The sequence below is a fragment of the Rissa tridactyla genome, chromosome 4, assembly GCF_028500815.1.
Source record: "Rissa tridactyla isolate bRisTri1 chromosome 4, bRisTri1.patW.cur.20221130, whole genome shotgun sequence".
Taxonomy (NCBI): Eukaryota; Metazoa; Chordata; class Aves; order Charadriiformes; family Laridae; genus Rissa; species Rissa tridactyla.
Window position 1 is genome coordinate 38299370 of NC_071469.1, and position 15509 is coordinate 38314878.

Consider the following 15509-nt stretch of genomic DNA (forward strand, 5'->3'; position numbering starts at 1 on the left):
CAGTTCCATGAGCTGCATTATCTTCTGTATTATCCAATGAAATTTCAAAAGAACATAAGAGATTGGAAAATCCATTGGAAAACTGGTCTTACAGTCCAATGTAATTAATTGCTAAGATTTTAAAATACGCATATTTAGTTCAAAACATCTCCTTACAGTTTCCCTTTCATCCCTTTTTTTGGAATATTCCAAAATCTGCTTACAAGGAGAAATTTATTTGTCCAGAGTTATCTAGAAAAGCAACTTAATGGAGGTAATTTGAACTCGTATTAGAAATGCAAAACATGTAACTAATAGTAGACTTTTAGGTACAGAACTATTACAATGAGGGGAAGTAGTTTGAAAAAAAAAATAGTAAGAATACCAAGATTTGTACATTAACTGGAATTTTCAGTCAGAGATTTGTCACAAAATGGCCCCCAAAATCACAAAGTGGTTTTTAATGCTATATTTTCTCATCCGTGTTTCTGTACTCAACACCAGTACTAACAAATCAGCATTGTTTTGAAGTGGTGTCATAAAGCAAAAAGTGTTTGAGATTAAACTAATAAAATACAATCTGATAAATTAACACTTTTTTAACAGAATAATAATCGGGGTTAAGGGACATTAATATGAATTATTTTTTCTTTTGGATATGTATGTTATTGTATAATATTAATTTTTAATATAAATATTTAATATAAAACATTTGATATTTCATATATTTCATATTTTATATATTTAATATAACATATTTTCTGATATACTTGCTATACAACCTGTTTCTGATATACTTGCTATACAACCTGTTCTGCTATTCTTGGCAATGTCCATGCAGACAGGCTGCAATTAAAAATCTAGCCATATTACTCAATTCAATGACAGCTGGACATCTTGGGATGTTAAGGTATGTAAAGACCCACGCCCAAAAAGTCACAAGCACTGCCAAATCCACACAGGATCCTTTATTTCATCTTTATGTATTTTAATATCTTTATCTTTGTCCTTACATCCTTTTTCATTCAAAGGGACTGAACTTAATGCCATACACATTTGGAGCAGAAGACAAAACCAAAACCTTGTAAAATCATGAAGACTGGTCAATTTTTTAAAATAGAAGCATTGATTTTAAAAAGCTGGAAGAAATCCCCAAATTCATAGGTGTCTTAGTACTCTTCATATTCTTAAAATACGGCATGTGCAATACATTCACAGTATGTCGTGTAAATTAACTTGAACTGGGGCAGTTGAAAAAACCCCATTACACTAGATCAAAGAAACTAATTATTTTACTTTTTACTTAGAGCTACAAGGAACAAAAGCTTCTTAATTTTTCTGTGAAAAACAAAACCCAGATTTAATCATATGTATATTAACATCATTAAAATGAATAAAAACATTGATAAGTTTTTCAAAATGTTCTTCCTGATACAGTGAATTTAACCGTGATACTCTACTGCATTAAATCTCATTATATCAAGACTCACATAAGTGTAAGTAATATAGGTGAAGTAACATAAATCTACAAAAGAGGCTCCAAAACAATTAATAGGTATTACAATATCAATCATCATCGGTGGTTTTTACTTTTATCTTGCTTTCTAGTTAGCTGTCTTCCTTACACTGTCAGTTCAGTTAGAATATTTCACCTACACCTCACAATATGTCGAAAGGAAGTAGACTCATGCTGTGAAAAGCTGGTAATTTTATTGGGTTCCTCTACCTTTAAAAAATCTGTTACTTGGCCAAGTCTGGTTTCTGAGATCCTTTTTTGCAGGGAAATTGAGGCAAACATTTTTATGTGGCCTATGGTGTCTGCTCACAACAAGAAGAATTTATATACACAAGGATCATTAGTGCAGGGTTGCACCCATTAGGATATAATAACCGTCAGCTAGGACAAAAAACAGATCAGCATCATGCATTCAAACTAACACATAAAAATACTTGCCAACCACATTTCACGTACTAAGAGTATTGCTTCGAATATAACCTTTTACCAAAGGTTTTTAACAGACTCACTTTTTTAAAATGAATCTAACTGTAAAAACCAGACTCCCTACTGCACAGATTTTTCACATGCTCTGTTTTATCACTTCAAAAATGTAACCAAAGGAAAGCCAAGAATTTAAAGCATACTGTGTGCAGTCTACATTCAACTGTAGAACTTAGAGGTTAAATATGAAAAAGATATTTCTTCTCCTCTTAACCAGCTTAAATACCAACAATCTTAAGGCTGACTCCGATATACAGCCTCACTCCTACTAAACGCATTTTGGTTAAATCAGGATTTAAGTCCTGCTGACAGAGCTTACATATACTCAGCAGTATCAAACCACTTAATGTGACAATTAAACTATGAAATATGAAGAAATCACCTTAACTGCTCCCTAATGATAAAACAGAAATATGTTACTTGAATAAATAGAGCTTGCCAAAGGTACTATTATTTGACCTGGAAGTACTTCATTGTTTTATGTATTACGTTCTGCTGAGTAAGGCTTGATTTCATGGGAACATGAAGCCCAAGAAATTCAAATTAAATTGTGACTGATCTAGTCAATTAGAAAATGACAATAATTGTCAAATACGAATCCCTACTTGGCAAAGCTTCCTAAAATATCCAAACGGCTCTGGTTTACTTCTGACAAATTGATATGTTCTAAACTTATTTAAAGGTTTTCTCCAGTATTTAACTATCTCCAGTATTTAACTATTTAACTACCAGTATTTAAATACTGTTTTTCTCCAGTATTTAACTATCTCCAGTATTTAAGTATTTTGTACTATACAAAAAACCATTCAAATATATATTACAAAGAAGGACTACGTGCACAATGTACATTGAGAAAACTAAAAAAAAAGGTCAGTTCCTACAAGAAGCCATGAGCAAAAGACTCTGGCACTAATGTTAACCTACCCACATCGGGCTGGATGCCCAAGGCAGATTCACAAAAACATATGTTATGAATTTTCCAGAACAAAGAAAATAACTTTTAAAGAAAACTGTTGCCCAGCTTCTGAGATGGGTATGCAGCTATCTCTATACTTCATGCATAGTATACAGTATATATAGAATGCATACATGTAATAATCTATGTAGGTGGAAAAGTCACACAGCTTTGGAACAAGACTTTTTAAGCCTTTATTATCTATACTTCCATCTTGCAAAACATTTTAGTTGAAACCCCAATAAAACTCTTTTCACATATGCAAGAAATATTCCAAAGCACCTATCTTTATACAGAAGTATTTCCAAAATATAATAGAGAAAGGAACTGTTAAACTATTTGTGCTGCATGATATGGTTAAAACACAAACTGGGATTCAGAAATTCTGAGTACCCTAAGTCTGCAGATTAGAGTTGCTTTGGAATAGTTTCCCTTATACATATAAAACAGTCTCTCAGATGCTAAGAAAAGTGCCTGGCTAACACTGATACTGTTCTCCAAAGTTTAGATGTGCCATAAACCACAAATTGCACTAAGACAATGCAACCTTTTTATATAACTTCTATGGCCTCTCATCAGTGGAAGACCACACAGAAATACCAGAATGATTAGAAATGTAATATAGAATTAGAATGATTATTAGACTGATCATCAGTCTGGGTGAGTTAATCTGCCGCTCACATTCTTCCAATTATTTACGCCAATATGTTGGCAATGGAGGGTAAATCACAAAGTTGAAGATGACCAATCAAACACTTTCCAACTGGTTGACTGGCATTGTACAAGAGTATCATAACTGTTTTTTTCTAGAAAGTTGGTCCCCTCCTACAAGCCCACGCAAAAAATTTTGGTGCAGAGTGGCATAACAGTTATTTGCATTGCTCACCATCAGAATATCATTACTGTGACAGTATAATAAAAATATACTCCACATTTGAGGAGCAAGCAAAAAAAAAACAGTAATGAAGGTGAATCTATGAAAGCAGATGGCATGGCCTAGGCTTTTTAACAAAATCCATTCTAATCCATCCCATCTAAGTGTGATAAAATACATTTCTCTGATATTGCCAAAGCTTAATGTGCCTCTGCATAGATAATTTACATTGTTGGTGAACTCAAGAATGTTTCAAACGCACAATAAACCTACCAGGTCCCCATATGTGCTATTACAGGTTGACCAGTGCTACTCTGATTTAATAAATGGAGTCTCAGACATTATATTTAATTGCTTAAAATCTAGGAAAGAAAAAAAAATACTGAATTAGCATTAGAAATAGTCTCAATGCCAAGGATTAGCATTAAATTCTTCCCTTTGCCATACATGCTAAGTTCTGTCAGTGTTGTAGCGCTACAGTGTCAAACTCTTGCCTTGGTAAAAGCACAGGCAAAGCCTGCAGCTGTTCTGCGTGGAATAATATGGCACTTGATTGCCACAAAGAGTGCAACAAGGTATAAAGTGTGCATCTGCTGTGATCTACCGCATCTCATAGATTTGGTCCCGAGGAAAATATACCAGCACGTGAGACCATCTAGTTAATCCGTCCTCATGGAAATCATGAGTATTAGACAGTGAGTTACTTCCAGCAATGTACAGAAGCACAATTGTGACTCTGTGTGATTCTGATACCCCAGAATTTTAGTGGCCAAATGCAGGCACTATGGACATAGGGAGGGATTTGGGAGAATCACTCTTTCGGACATTGGCATCTACATTTTATCTACATCCCATTTTCTGTCACTAAAACTTTTTTCATCTGAGCTGCACCACAATTTTGCCAGTTTACTCTTGAACAAAGATCTCAGTAGCTCATGGGAAGCCAGCACGGATGATGCACGCTGCAGAGAAGAGTAATATTATGTGTTTTCTGGTATATACTGCCGTTGCTAGCTACTATATTGGGAACTGCCTGAGTGACTGGAATGTTGCCCTGTAAAAACTTGGGACCAGTGCCCACAGAGGGTCTTCACATATAGATACAATCGGCATTTCCCATTAAAAACAGAACTGAAACACCTCACTGGGGAGTGAGTTGTAACATTTCAAGAGCAAAGCCACATAAGTAGCCTTGAACCACAAGTTTGTCTCTCAAGCTGTAATATTTCAGCTGAACAATGATATGAAAATTAAGACAGAAGTGCGTTGATATGAAATGTAGATTACTTATCTAAATGTGTAGTGTTAAAGCACGTTCCTTACCTAATAACTGATCTCCACTATGCCTCAACTCTTCTTTATAAAGGTTTTAAAAAAACGCAGAGAAGGAGCCTTGAAAATAATCTATAGACAATTTGGTTATTGTTTTTTTATTTTTAAATATACATACAAATCCTATATAGCATACTGAAGCAGACAGCTTCTGTCTGCTTCTTCTGCTCAGGAAATGGATATTATTAACAGTGGTCTAATCAGAAACTACATTACGCTCTTCAGCACCAGATTCACCAATAAAATTTGTTAGTGTTAGAATGTTACAGCACCTAGGATATCTCCTCCTCTCCCACCTACCAAAAAGCTTAGGACAGGTGCAGCATGACAATGTTAACTTTCCCTCTGCATCATAGAATAGCAACACTAGCCAAAGTAATTATTCAGTTTTACACTGTCTTTTCCGTAGACTGTACTCAGATACATCAAGAATTTAAACTTATCTGCAAAGGATGAACTTCACTCTCTCAAACAAACATGCGTGGGAGATTCCCTTCCTGAAGTGTGGCAGCTGGATCATTATCAAATGCAAATTGAAACATCTGGGTGCCAGATATGGTCACTTGCTTGTTTTGCACTGCTGAGCTATCTACAGAATAGGCTGTGAAGCTATTTACTTTAATTTGAGAGGGCAATCCTATAGATGCAGAAATCTCACACTATTTTAAGGGAGGATGCAATTTTTCTTGTGATAACTCTTGTTTTGTCTCCTCTACTATTTTGCATGCGTCCGTATGCATAAGGCAGTTCATTTGAGGACAGTTTTTCTGTATCTGTATTTCTGTAACTGCTAGTTAAGATAGAGCAACCAGTAGCCTATACACAGACAGTAAATTTATTTGTATATGGCTTTTCAACAAACATGGTCAGAAAAACTTGAAATAAATATTCCCTTTTTTAATTTCGACTTTCTTTTGCTTCAAGTTTCTTCATTCTCTGTTGCAAGCTGCCGAAGACCATTAACTTTTCTCTACCTTGTCTTTCACATACTGAGTTACGCAATGGAAATTGGCTTGAAAAAAGGGCTGAGTGCTTAATTTTCATGTTTCTCTTTGTAAATTCACTTGGTAAAAAAAAGAACTTTGACATTCATCACCCAATGACCATACACTCTTTTGGTTAGCTGTTGTCACGAACTATTTAGATTATTATGATCTTTTTTGATCCAGTTTGTTGACCATAGCAGTCTTCAAAGAATTTGTCTCCTGATGGGCAGGACTGCACACAGATTTAAATTAAACAAAATACTATGGGATGAACACACACTAAAGGATACATAAGCATACTTCTACTGTTGTGTTCGTTGTAGTAGGCATTTCTAAAGATCCTCTCTACAGAACAGATGTTTTCCCTGAGTCTGGGGACTAGTCTCTGCACGCAGATCTTGATTAGAGTCACTCACCCTGCTTTGTAATATATTTCGAAAAGTTCCACTAACAGTATTCCCAAATCCCGTTTGTATCTCCTAGCTGTTTCCATAAGCAAGAGGCAGCATATCCTATTGCTGCCTTGAGCAACACATGTGGTGACAGGCCAGTCATTTGCTACCTCAAATAGAGAGGGTGATGAGTTATAAGCTTTCCTTCAGTGACAGCACTTGTTTTGGTGTCTCTCTTCTACCAACACTCTAATTTTCATTAAGTTTGTAGGACTACATTAGCTATGTCTACAACTGCAAGTAGTGTAGTCTGTAGAAATGGATTTGTAGACAGCAACAGCTGGTACTGAGGATCCAGTGTTCACACCATACACGTTTCGGCATGTTTTAACTATCTCTCATCTGATCCAGTAGAATTTAAAGCCTGCTATAGGTAGAGACTGCTGGCATGCTCCTAGAGCACACCTTCTCATTTAATTTAATTCTGAAGGATATTTTTCTGCTCTGAAATGGCTCTTCAACACTAACACTACAAAGGGGACAAGTGGTAGATTTGATTCAAAAGTGCACTGCTGATTCAAGCTAAAATGCTAGTGTATAATTACCCAAACATTTGACATTCTTCTCTCTTAAATTTCGTATAAGTTGGTCAGAGGGTTTCAAAAGCTATACAAGTACAGCAAATAACAGATAGAGAGAGAGAGAGAGAGAAAGAGAGAGATTTGTGTTCTATTTTAGTAGAACAACATGGCATGGAAAAAAAACCCTCATGAAAACACCTCTGAAGACACTTAAGAATACTACCCATTTTTTATAATACAGCTGTTTTCCTATCCTATGCTGTTGTAATTTTTGCCAGCAAATTATTCAGACCTTTAGTAATAGCAGGTTTTTTCCATTTCATTCTGATACCTTTCACACAATACTGGCAAGCACAAAGTTATTCCCTCTTTTCGTTGTTTCCCTCTACCCCAAGAGACATCTGTAAGCCCTTGTGTTTTTAAAGTGCTAGATGCTCAAAGGCTCTTCTGAAATTAATAATAATCAATGCCAGCAGCATCTCAACACCCTACCCAGTGTTTGCATGTGATGGAGGGAAAACAATAGCAAAAAAGGAGACATCAACTTGAATTCTTCCAGCAGTTGTTTTAAATGGTGAATATTTTCCTTTTTTTAATGTGAAAAAGAAATAAACAATATCCTTAAACAATATCTTTTTAAATCCAGAACATAAGCAGAATCTGAATTACCCCAGTGTTCTGAAAAAATCTGTACTTCTCTACAGTTGTATTGGCAAGCTCAGATAACTTCTACCAGTAATGGAATTTATACACTGCACAGCCCCTGTGCTTTGAAAAATGCCGTGCGGTGATCGTCTTTCTGAGTGCTACGTGGTAGCTGCATCAGTTTGTAATGTGCTTTTTATACTGCTAATGAAGCAAAATTTAAACACTCAACAAATACCAACTGCATGTTTGAAGCCCAGAAGATTTATATATGAGCCCTCCATTTAATTTTTGTCAGTGGAGGACTTGGTTAAAAAAAAGGAGGGAACTGTAGGGGAGGAATATGAAACAGTTTTGAGAAAACACTGTATTGAAAGTGATATGCAAAATGAAATGGTACAGAAGGAGTTTTACCTAAATTCAATTCTGATTATTTAGGTGAAACTTTAACATATACTGAAATATAGAGGAAGAATGATTCTTCTGATATCTTAAAGAGGACTATATTCAAAGCCCATTCTGTAATGTAAGGAATTCTCTGAAGGGGTCTATGAGAAAATATCCACCCAAATGTGATACATTAAGTGTAAGAAACACTTACCTTGTTGAATATCCTTCATCTCCAGGTGCAAACTGGATATTAAAATTCCTACAGTTTGAGACCGTTTTCCATCCAACAATTTGATAATCTAGGAAGATGATGCAAAATGATCTGAGATCAAATGAACAGTCAACAAAGGATTCATTCACATTAATGACAGAAGGTAATTTGTGAACTGAATTCAATCTCTCTCCAAACATCAAACCTTTTTATTAACTAAATGTAGTAGTAAGACCTTCATCTTATCTCTGTGTTCTGCACTTTAACAAATGGCTGACAAATGTAAGCTTGAATTCTCACCAGGTCTAGTAAAAAACATCACCTCTTATTCGTAGGATGCTATTAAGAAGGAAAAAAAAGGCACACCAACCGTTTATTCTGGAATATATTTTTTCCCCCTTCTGCTTAAGGTGATCAGGGCTGAACTATTTAAGATACTCTTGAGTACATCACAAGTTCCTTAGTTTGTCTGCTAGTTTTTCAGTGTGAAGACATTTAAGTATATCTTTTTGACAAAGGATCAATTCCTGACCAAGGAGAATTAGAGACATGTCTTCTTATGCTCTCTCAACACTATTTCTGGAACACTAGGGGCTACTGAAAGGATTTCTTTCACTCTTGTTTGAATTGTTTCTTCCACACCCTTGACACTTCACAAGGATTTGAGGATTTTGTTCACATTTTGGGTAACAGACACTTGTTAGTATAATATATTGACATTCAGATTGTAACCTTTTCAGATGGTGGGTGGGGGCAGGAGAAGAAGAGGGAGGGGGGCAAATCCTGAGGAAGTTATTTTGGCTGGTTGAAATTAGTGATACTGATGTGTATCAGTCCATAAATAAAGTAATGAAAAGCAAACGATCATAACTTTAAAAGTGTAGTTCAGATGTTAGAAATGTCAAAACCAAACTTCCCACAATGTCTGAATTTTAGCATTTGTGATTTTGATTTATGTCATAAGGAAGATATGACAGCAGCACATCACAAAATGCAATACGTACATAACTTATTCAAAATAAGAAATGTTCAGATCCAAGCAGTTGGCTTACTTCATAGTGTTGATGAACAAATATTATTAAAAATACTCTTATGTAAGATTAAAACTAATAGCTAAGTTTTCCCTAAAGTTATATTCCCAGTTGGAACAATATTTAATCTATATTTATCAAAATTTAATTTTAATATATGGGTAATACTACTATTTGGATATTTAATAATATTAAAAACTTCAAGTAATTGTTATCCCTTATCCTTGTAATATTCTTATAGACGCTCACATTACAGACAGTTAACTGACAAAATTTATACTAACTCATAGAAATGTTTCTTATCTATGGGATTTAGAAATACTTCAGTGTGCAACTAATTAGTCATTCACCTATATAAAAGTAGATTTGTAGTTAAAAAAAAAAAAACAGGAAAAGGAGAAACGATACTGTCATTTTCACCTGAAAATGCAAAGTTAGTTAGATGTCCCTGCCCACAGCAGGGGGGTTGGAACTAGATGATCTTTGAAGTCCCTTCCAACCCTAACAATTCTATGATTCCATGATTATTTATAGAGTACTGAAATTGGACAACACATGAACAAGTTGGAATACATGCTGTCTTCAACAAAGATCTGACAGATATTTTACGTCCCTGTTGTAAGGCCTCAACAATTAATGAACTTATGTTAAACTAGATGCTGCATATTTTTTGCCAAAATTGGAATTTTTCAGGCTATATGTACAGCACGTATGCTGGATATTAAGAAAATAATACTATTTAAAGTGTTTTCTTCAAATACGAAAGAATTCAGGCTCCCTGTCTCATGAATACACAAGCAGACAAGATGATTTGGCTACAAGTTACCATAAATGAATGTTCTGTAAGCATCACGTCCTGTTGACTGCGGTATTTTAGAGCAAATGTAAGTAACTGCTCGGTTTATCATGGTCCTTTCTGAAGGTTTACATGAATTTGCTGAACTCCGCAGCACATTAACTTCTTACAGGGATAATTACAGGCTTGAGTAGTATGCAATTTGTATAGCATTCACTGACCTCCAAGCTGACCTTGTTCAGGGGCAAATTCATAGGTTGTCATAAACCCCATTAGACATGCCTCGTTTGAGGCAAAACCTTTCCAGACTATAGGTGTCGTAGACAATATGACATTTGAAATCATTCTATTAAAGTATTTAAAGTGCTAATATATTCTCCAGATATGATCAACACTAGCTCACATTGCTAAGCAAGACGTCCTTCCTAGAAGACTAGTGAAAAAAAAAAAATTAAAGAAGAGCCAGTATAATTTTTAAAAGCTAAAACAGAGATTCATGTTTTAAAATGGCCAACTAACTGTATGTTCACATGCATTTTAGACAAATGTACACATGGTCACAATTACCAGGCATCAAACTAGACTCAGACTACCTGAAATAGCTTCAGCCAACTGAAATCTGTAACTGAGGGCTAATATTTTATTCATTAGAGAGCAAAAATGGAGTAACAAGACAACAGAATAGCTGAAATTGGGCATAAAATCACTCTAAAAACAAAGTTGTAATGCTATGTGTTACACAGGACTTTTGTCATAGGTTTTTAGAGCCAATGTGCAACTTGAAAGATTTTGCAACAAAAATATATAATCAGTGGTAAAACAGAGAACACATTTTCAGAGATATTAATTTTGCCCCATATTATGGTTATTCTGGGGAAGCCACTGACAGGGAATTAAATATGTGTGTGAATTCCAAATGGAAAGTAGACACAAAAAAATCAGCACTTTTACAGGTCATAAAAACCATAAGCCAAATAAAATGAAAGTTTGTAAAGACTGCATTGAACTATTTAGTCTATGCTTTTAAAAGACAAATCACTGATCACCTCTGAGCATATTGGGACTTGCTTGTAGCTGGCAGTGACAGGTAAGCAGCTAAAATCCAGCTGACGCCAGTTGATGCTGCTGTGCCAGCTGGCAGGGTTTGCCAGCTGCCTGCCGCTCCTCCAGACTATGAATGTATCATTGTAATGGATGCAGCATCTTCTGGCTCAGCGACAGGATTGTGACTGCTGGTGCTAATTCATTAAATTCATTGATCCATAACATTATTTGCTCTATGTGGTGTTCCCCGACTCTTTTTTAATGTTATTAAGTTAGTTCATTTGCTGTACACAAGTGCCCCTTCTGTATCTTTCAAATATTTATTATCTAATTAAAAGTGGAGACATACTGAAGCTTGAATACTTTCATAAATTATTCTGTCATTCCCATTAAAAGGTGTTTCTCTAATGTAGTCAGAAATGTATTTTCACTGTTTTGTCTAACTGTAACGTCTACATTCTGTCCAGGACACTTACTGGTGCTGAAATCTGAACAGATTCAGTTTACTTTAGTGATTAAAAGCTAAGTCCTTCCTCCTGCTGCTGCATGGATTCTCTCCATAATATTTAAATTTATTGAGGGAAACCATAAGCTAAAAAGCTGTCCCGCATATCACAGTGTTTCCCTCCATTCCCACTCATTAACTTTTATGGTGAAGTCAACAGCCTGGACCCATAAGTAGTCTGCTGAAACCTTGTTCAAACAGAGGAAGAATATCCTGCACAAGAAGTGGGATATGCCCCTCAAGCCATTCTACGTAAACACCCCAAGAGTTACCAATGAAATTTCAGAAGCTTAAGACTAGACATTATCTCTTTCATTCCTACTCAAAGGCAGAGAGCCAAGTTTAACTATTTTTTATTTAACATGGATGAACCACAGCTTTATGTTTCTTAAATATTTTAAAAATATTTTAGGAGACGTGTAATTCTATTTGCAATTCTATTGGATGAAAAAGACCCTCACTATTTTTAGCCTTTTGCTGAAGCACAAGCCAACAGCAGTTTCTCAGGATAAAACAGGAGGTAAGAAATGAGCTAGTAAGAAACTTACTTTAAAATCTTTATTCCTATCAAAACTGTGAAAACAAAACAAAGCCACAAAATAGATATTTGCCCTTTATGGATACTTTCCATATCCTACATGACTGCAGAGCCTTGTGGTAAACACGGAAATGCCGTATTCATTCTCAGTATAGCACAAAAAATAAAAAAAAAGTGAGAGTGCCTCGGAAGAGCACGCACTAGCATTTTACTACTTCTACTCAAGTTTGAACACTGTTTATTATCTTATGCAGACAGCTGAAGACAGTCATTGTGTTTCAATCCTGCAAAGCTTCCAACATTTTCTGCAATATCTGCCCTTCTTGCGGAAATATAAAATTCATTAATTGTAATTCCTTATTTAGTTAGATGAACAAAAAACTTGCTGACAGACATATCCCTTTCAGTTAAAAAAATGTAATTCACTCAAAATATTGACACTCTTCTTAAATGAGAACACATGTTAATAATTATGTGAAGTCTGTTAGAGATAATAGACAACAGAAAAGCCATTATCTTTAATGTCCTCCTGCGTCTTTGAAATGATAATCATTGCACTAAAGGGCCAAAAATGATTGATGGACTTTCATTTGGAGCATACACCTGACACAAATTACTTGACATTTACTCATTTTTTTGGTAAGATGAAGACAGAGTGGCATCACAAACGTCCAACTACTCTGTTTCTTGAGAAAGTATAGAAAATACTTGAGTTTCTGAGGATAAATTACAAACAAGTTCTCATGTATGTTGGAAAAACTAATGCAACTTTAAAATATGTGTAAGTCCAGCGATGGAGCTACAGAATGCATATGGAATAAATCACAGGAAAGGAATGTTTTTTTTTCTAAATTACCTCTTTTTCAGGCTTACTGGGTATTATAATTTAATACATAATGAATCATGGTTTTTATTTCATTTCAAAATACATGTCTTAATTCTGCCTTTCTTCTATTTGGTACCATAAGAACAGATTTTGATTCCACAAATTTAACAGGAAAGGGAGAACCTATGGCTTGAGAACAATTACATGTGCCTATTAATCAGCTTAAAAATTTGCATGGATATGTACAGACAAGAAATGTTAACAGTTTAGAATGAATGAAAGCAAAATTGTTTGTGTGTAAAACTTCAGTCCTTCATCTGACATGATGAAGTCTTCCACAGAAGACTTCCAGAGTCTGGGAAAGATGTTAGATCCTTCAAATTATATTAAAATCTATTGAAAGCTGAGTTCTTTCAAAAACAACTGATACTTTTTTCTTCATAAAAATAGCTTAGAGTTTTAACATGCTAATTGCTTTCCATTTTCATGGTTTTCATTGACAGCTATGGACCTTAATGATACTGTATCTACCTGCATTTGAACATTTTTGGTAGATAAAACTTTATAGTTTAAGTCCATTTACAATTTCACAAATATAATTTACAATATGTTTTTTTAAATAAACCATACATTCCTAGACAAACACTTTAATGTGAGTGTTAGTTGGTAATACAATAGGTGCAGAAATCATATGTCCAGAAAGGTGCAACTGAAATCTAAGCATGAGAAATATAGAAATGATGATGAAAATAGCCTTGTTTAACAGTTGCACTTTCACATATGTCAGTGACACCTTACAAACAGGAGTTAAAAATAGGAGTTATATTCAAAAAACATTTAAAGTCAAAATGTCCAGTAGAATCAATACCTAAATTGAAGTTACGTACTAAAATTATCCAGTGGATCTAGCCATTTTCTTTCTTGATTTCCAAGAAGCTGTAACTTCCAAGTAATTTTAAAAGTGAGACCAATTACGCACCTTTGAGAAAGCTTAACTAAAGACCACAACACCTCACATGGCATAAATACTTTCAGATTCAATGTACATTGCCAAGCTGCATCATACCAGTAACATATGTATTTAGATTAAGCTGACTGAATTAGCAAAAACCAGAGAGAAATTTATTTGATTCATATTCAGATGCTAATGAGCTTCTTTATTTTTGTCTATTAACTTCAACTTTGCCTGCTGAAAATTCAACGACTTCAGAACTATCCTAGGAAATAAATCCCATTCCTTCTATACATTATTTGTCTAGAGTCTCTGGGAAAGTCAGGATGCAAGCAATAGCTTTTTTTCCATTTCACAGATATCATACCCAAAAAATCACTGCATTGTATTAACTCGTAGAAGATTAGAATGCTTTTAGTCTTACACTTCAAAAGCATACTTATGAGAAAAGAACTACATTTATTAATTCTTAAATATATTGCATACTATTTTGTTCTAATATTGGAATATAACTAATATATTTGTCTAAATTCTCTCCAACCAGAAAAGACAAATTCTACTCTCAAGGCATAATACCTAAAAATCTAGAATATTTATTTTTGATCATTATCTACATACAACTGTAGAACTTTTATTTAGAAAACTGCATATATGCAGAGCAGATCAATGCACAACAATTTCCTGAAATATTTCAGAGGATGTAGAGTTGGAAAAACATAAGAGGTTCTTTCAAAGCTGCTGAATTTTCCAAAGGAGCACATGATCGAAGAAGCATGAGCAGCCAGACACTTTGCAGAGCTTCTAAACCCAGCATTACCATAACAAATTTCAGGAATATATAAGTGTACCAGAAAGGTACATCTGACCTTCATGTAAACTATGTTATTTTCACATTGTATCACTAGCAAGTGGATGTACTATATTTTTCCAAAATAAGTCAATATATGCCTAAAAATAAATAACATCATCCGTTATGCAGTCATTTAAGAAGTTATATTACCATTGCTGCTGGAAGGTTCTTAACTTCCCTTGCTTTTTTTCCCACATACTTGTTCGAGTACCTTATTTTTTAATAACTGCATTTCAGATTCTAGTAGTTACATCCTCATGACAGGATGACAGCCTCTAGAAACTAGTGTAATTCAATTAATAAGCCTTTTTCTGGCAGGCATGAAAGCAATGAATTTGGGAATCATGAAAGTGCTTCCACAGTGGAAAAAAGGATAGTCAGCTGTTTCCGTCCATAGGACGATGGACAGAAACTGGACTTTATGCCTTTTAATGGAGTGACAGAATCATGATGCCGGAAAGGCACTCAAATGTCATCCAAAGCATTTGTGCATTTCAAGATAGTAACAACTCTATATGTAGAAACACAATTTCCCTAGCCAACATTCTTCTGCATTCCTTTGGTATTCTTACTCTTAGAAAGCTTTTTTTGTTTCTCTCTGCAGCAGCTGCATGCACTAGATG

The 15509-nt window shown here is 34.7% G+C and overlaps 1 protein-coding gene across 4 annotated transcripts in view; it reads right to left on the reverse strand.

The window, feature by feature from the left end:
• FMN1 (formin 1) overlaps nucleotides 1-15509 on the reverse strand; it is a 200586-nt gene that overhangs the window by 69458 nt on the left and 115619 nt on the right. For all 4 annotated transcript variants that reach the window (XM_054200792.1, XM_054200790.1, XM_054200791.1 and 1 more), the window contains one exon: nucleotides 8345-8432. In XM_054200792.1, the coding sequence (XP_054056767.1) occupies nucleotides 8345-8432 (88 nt within the window). The remainder of the gene's footprint in view (nucleotides 1-8344; nucleotides 8433-15509) is intronic.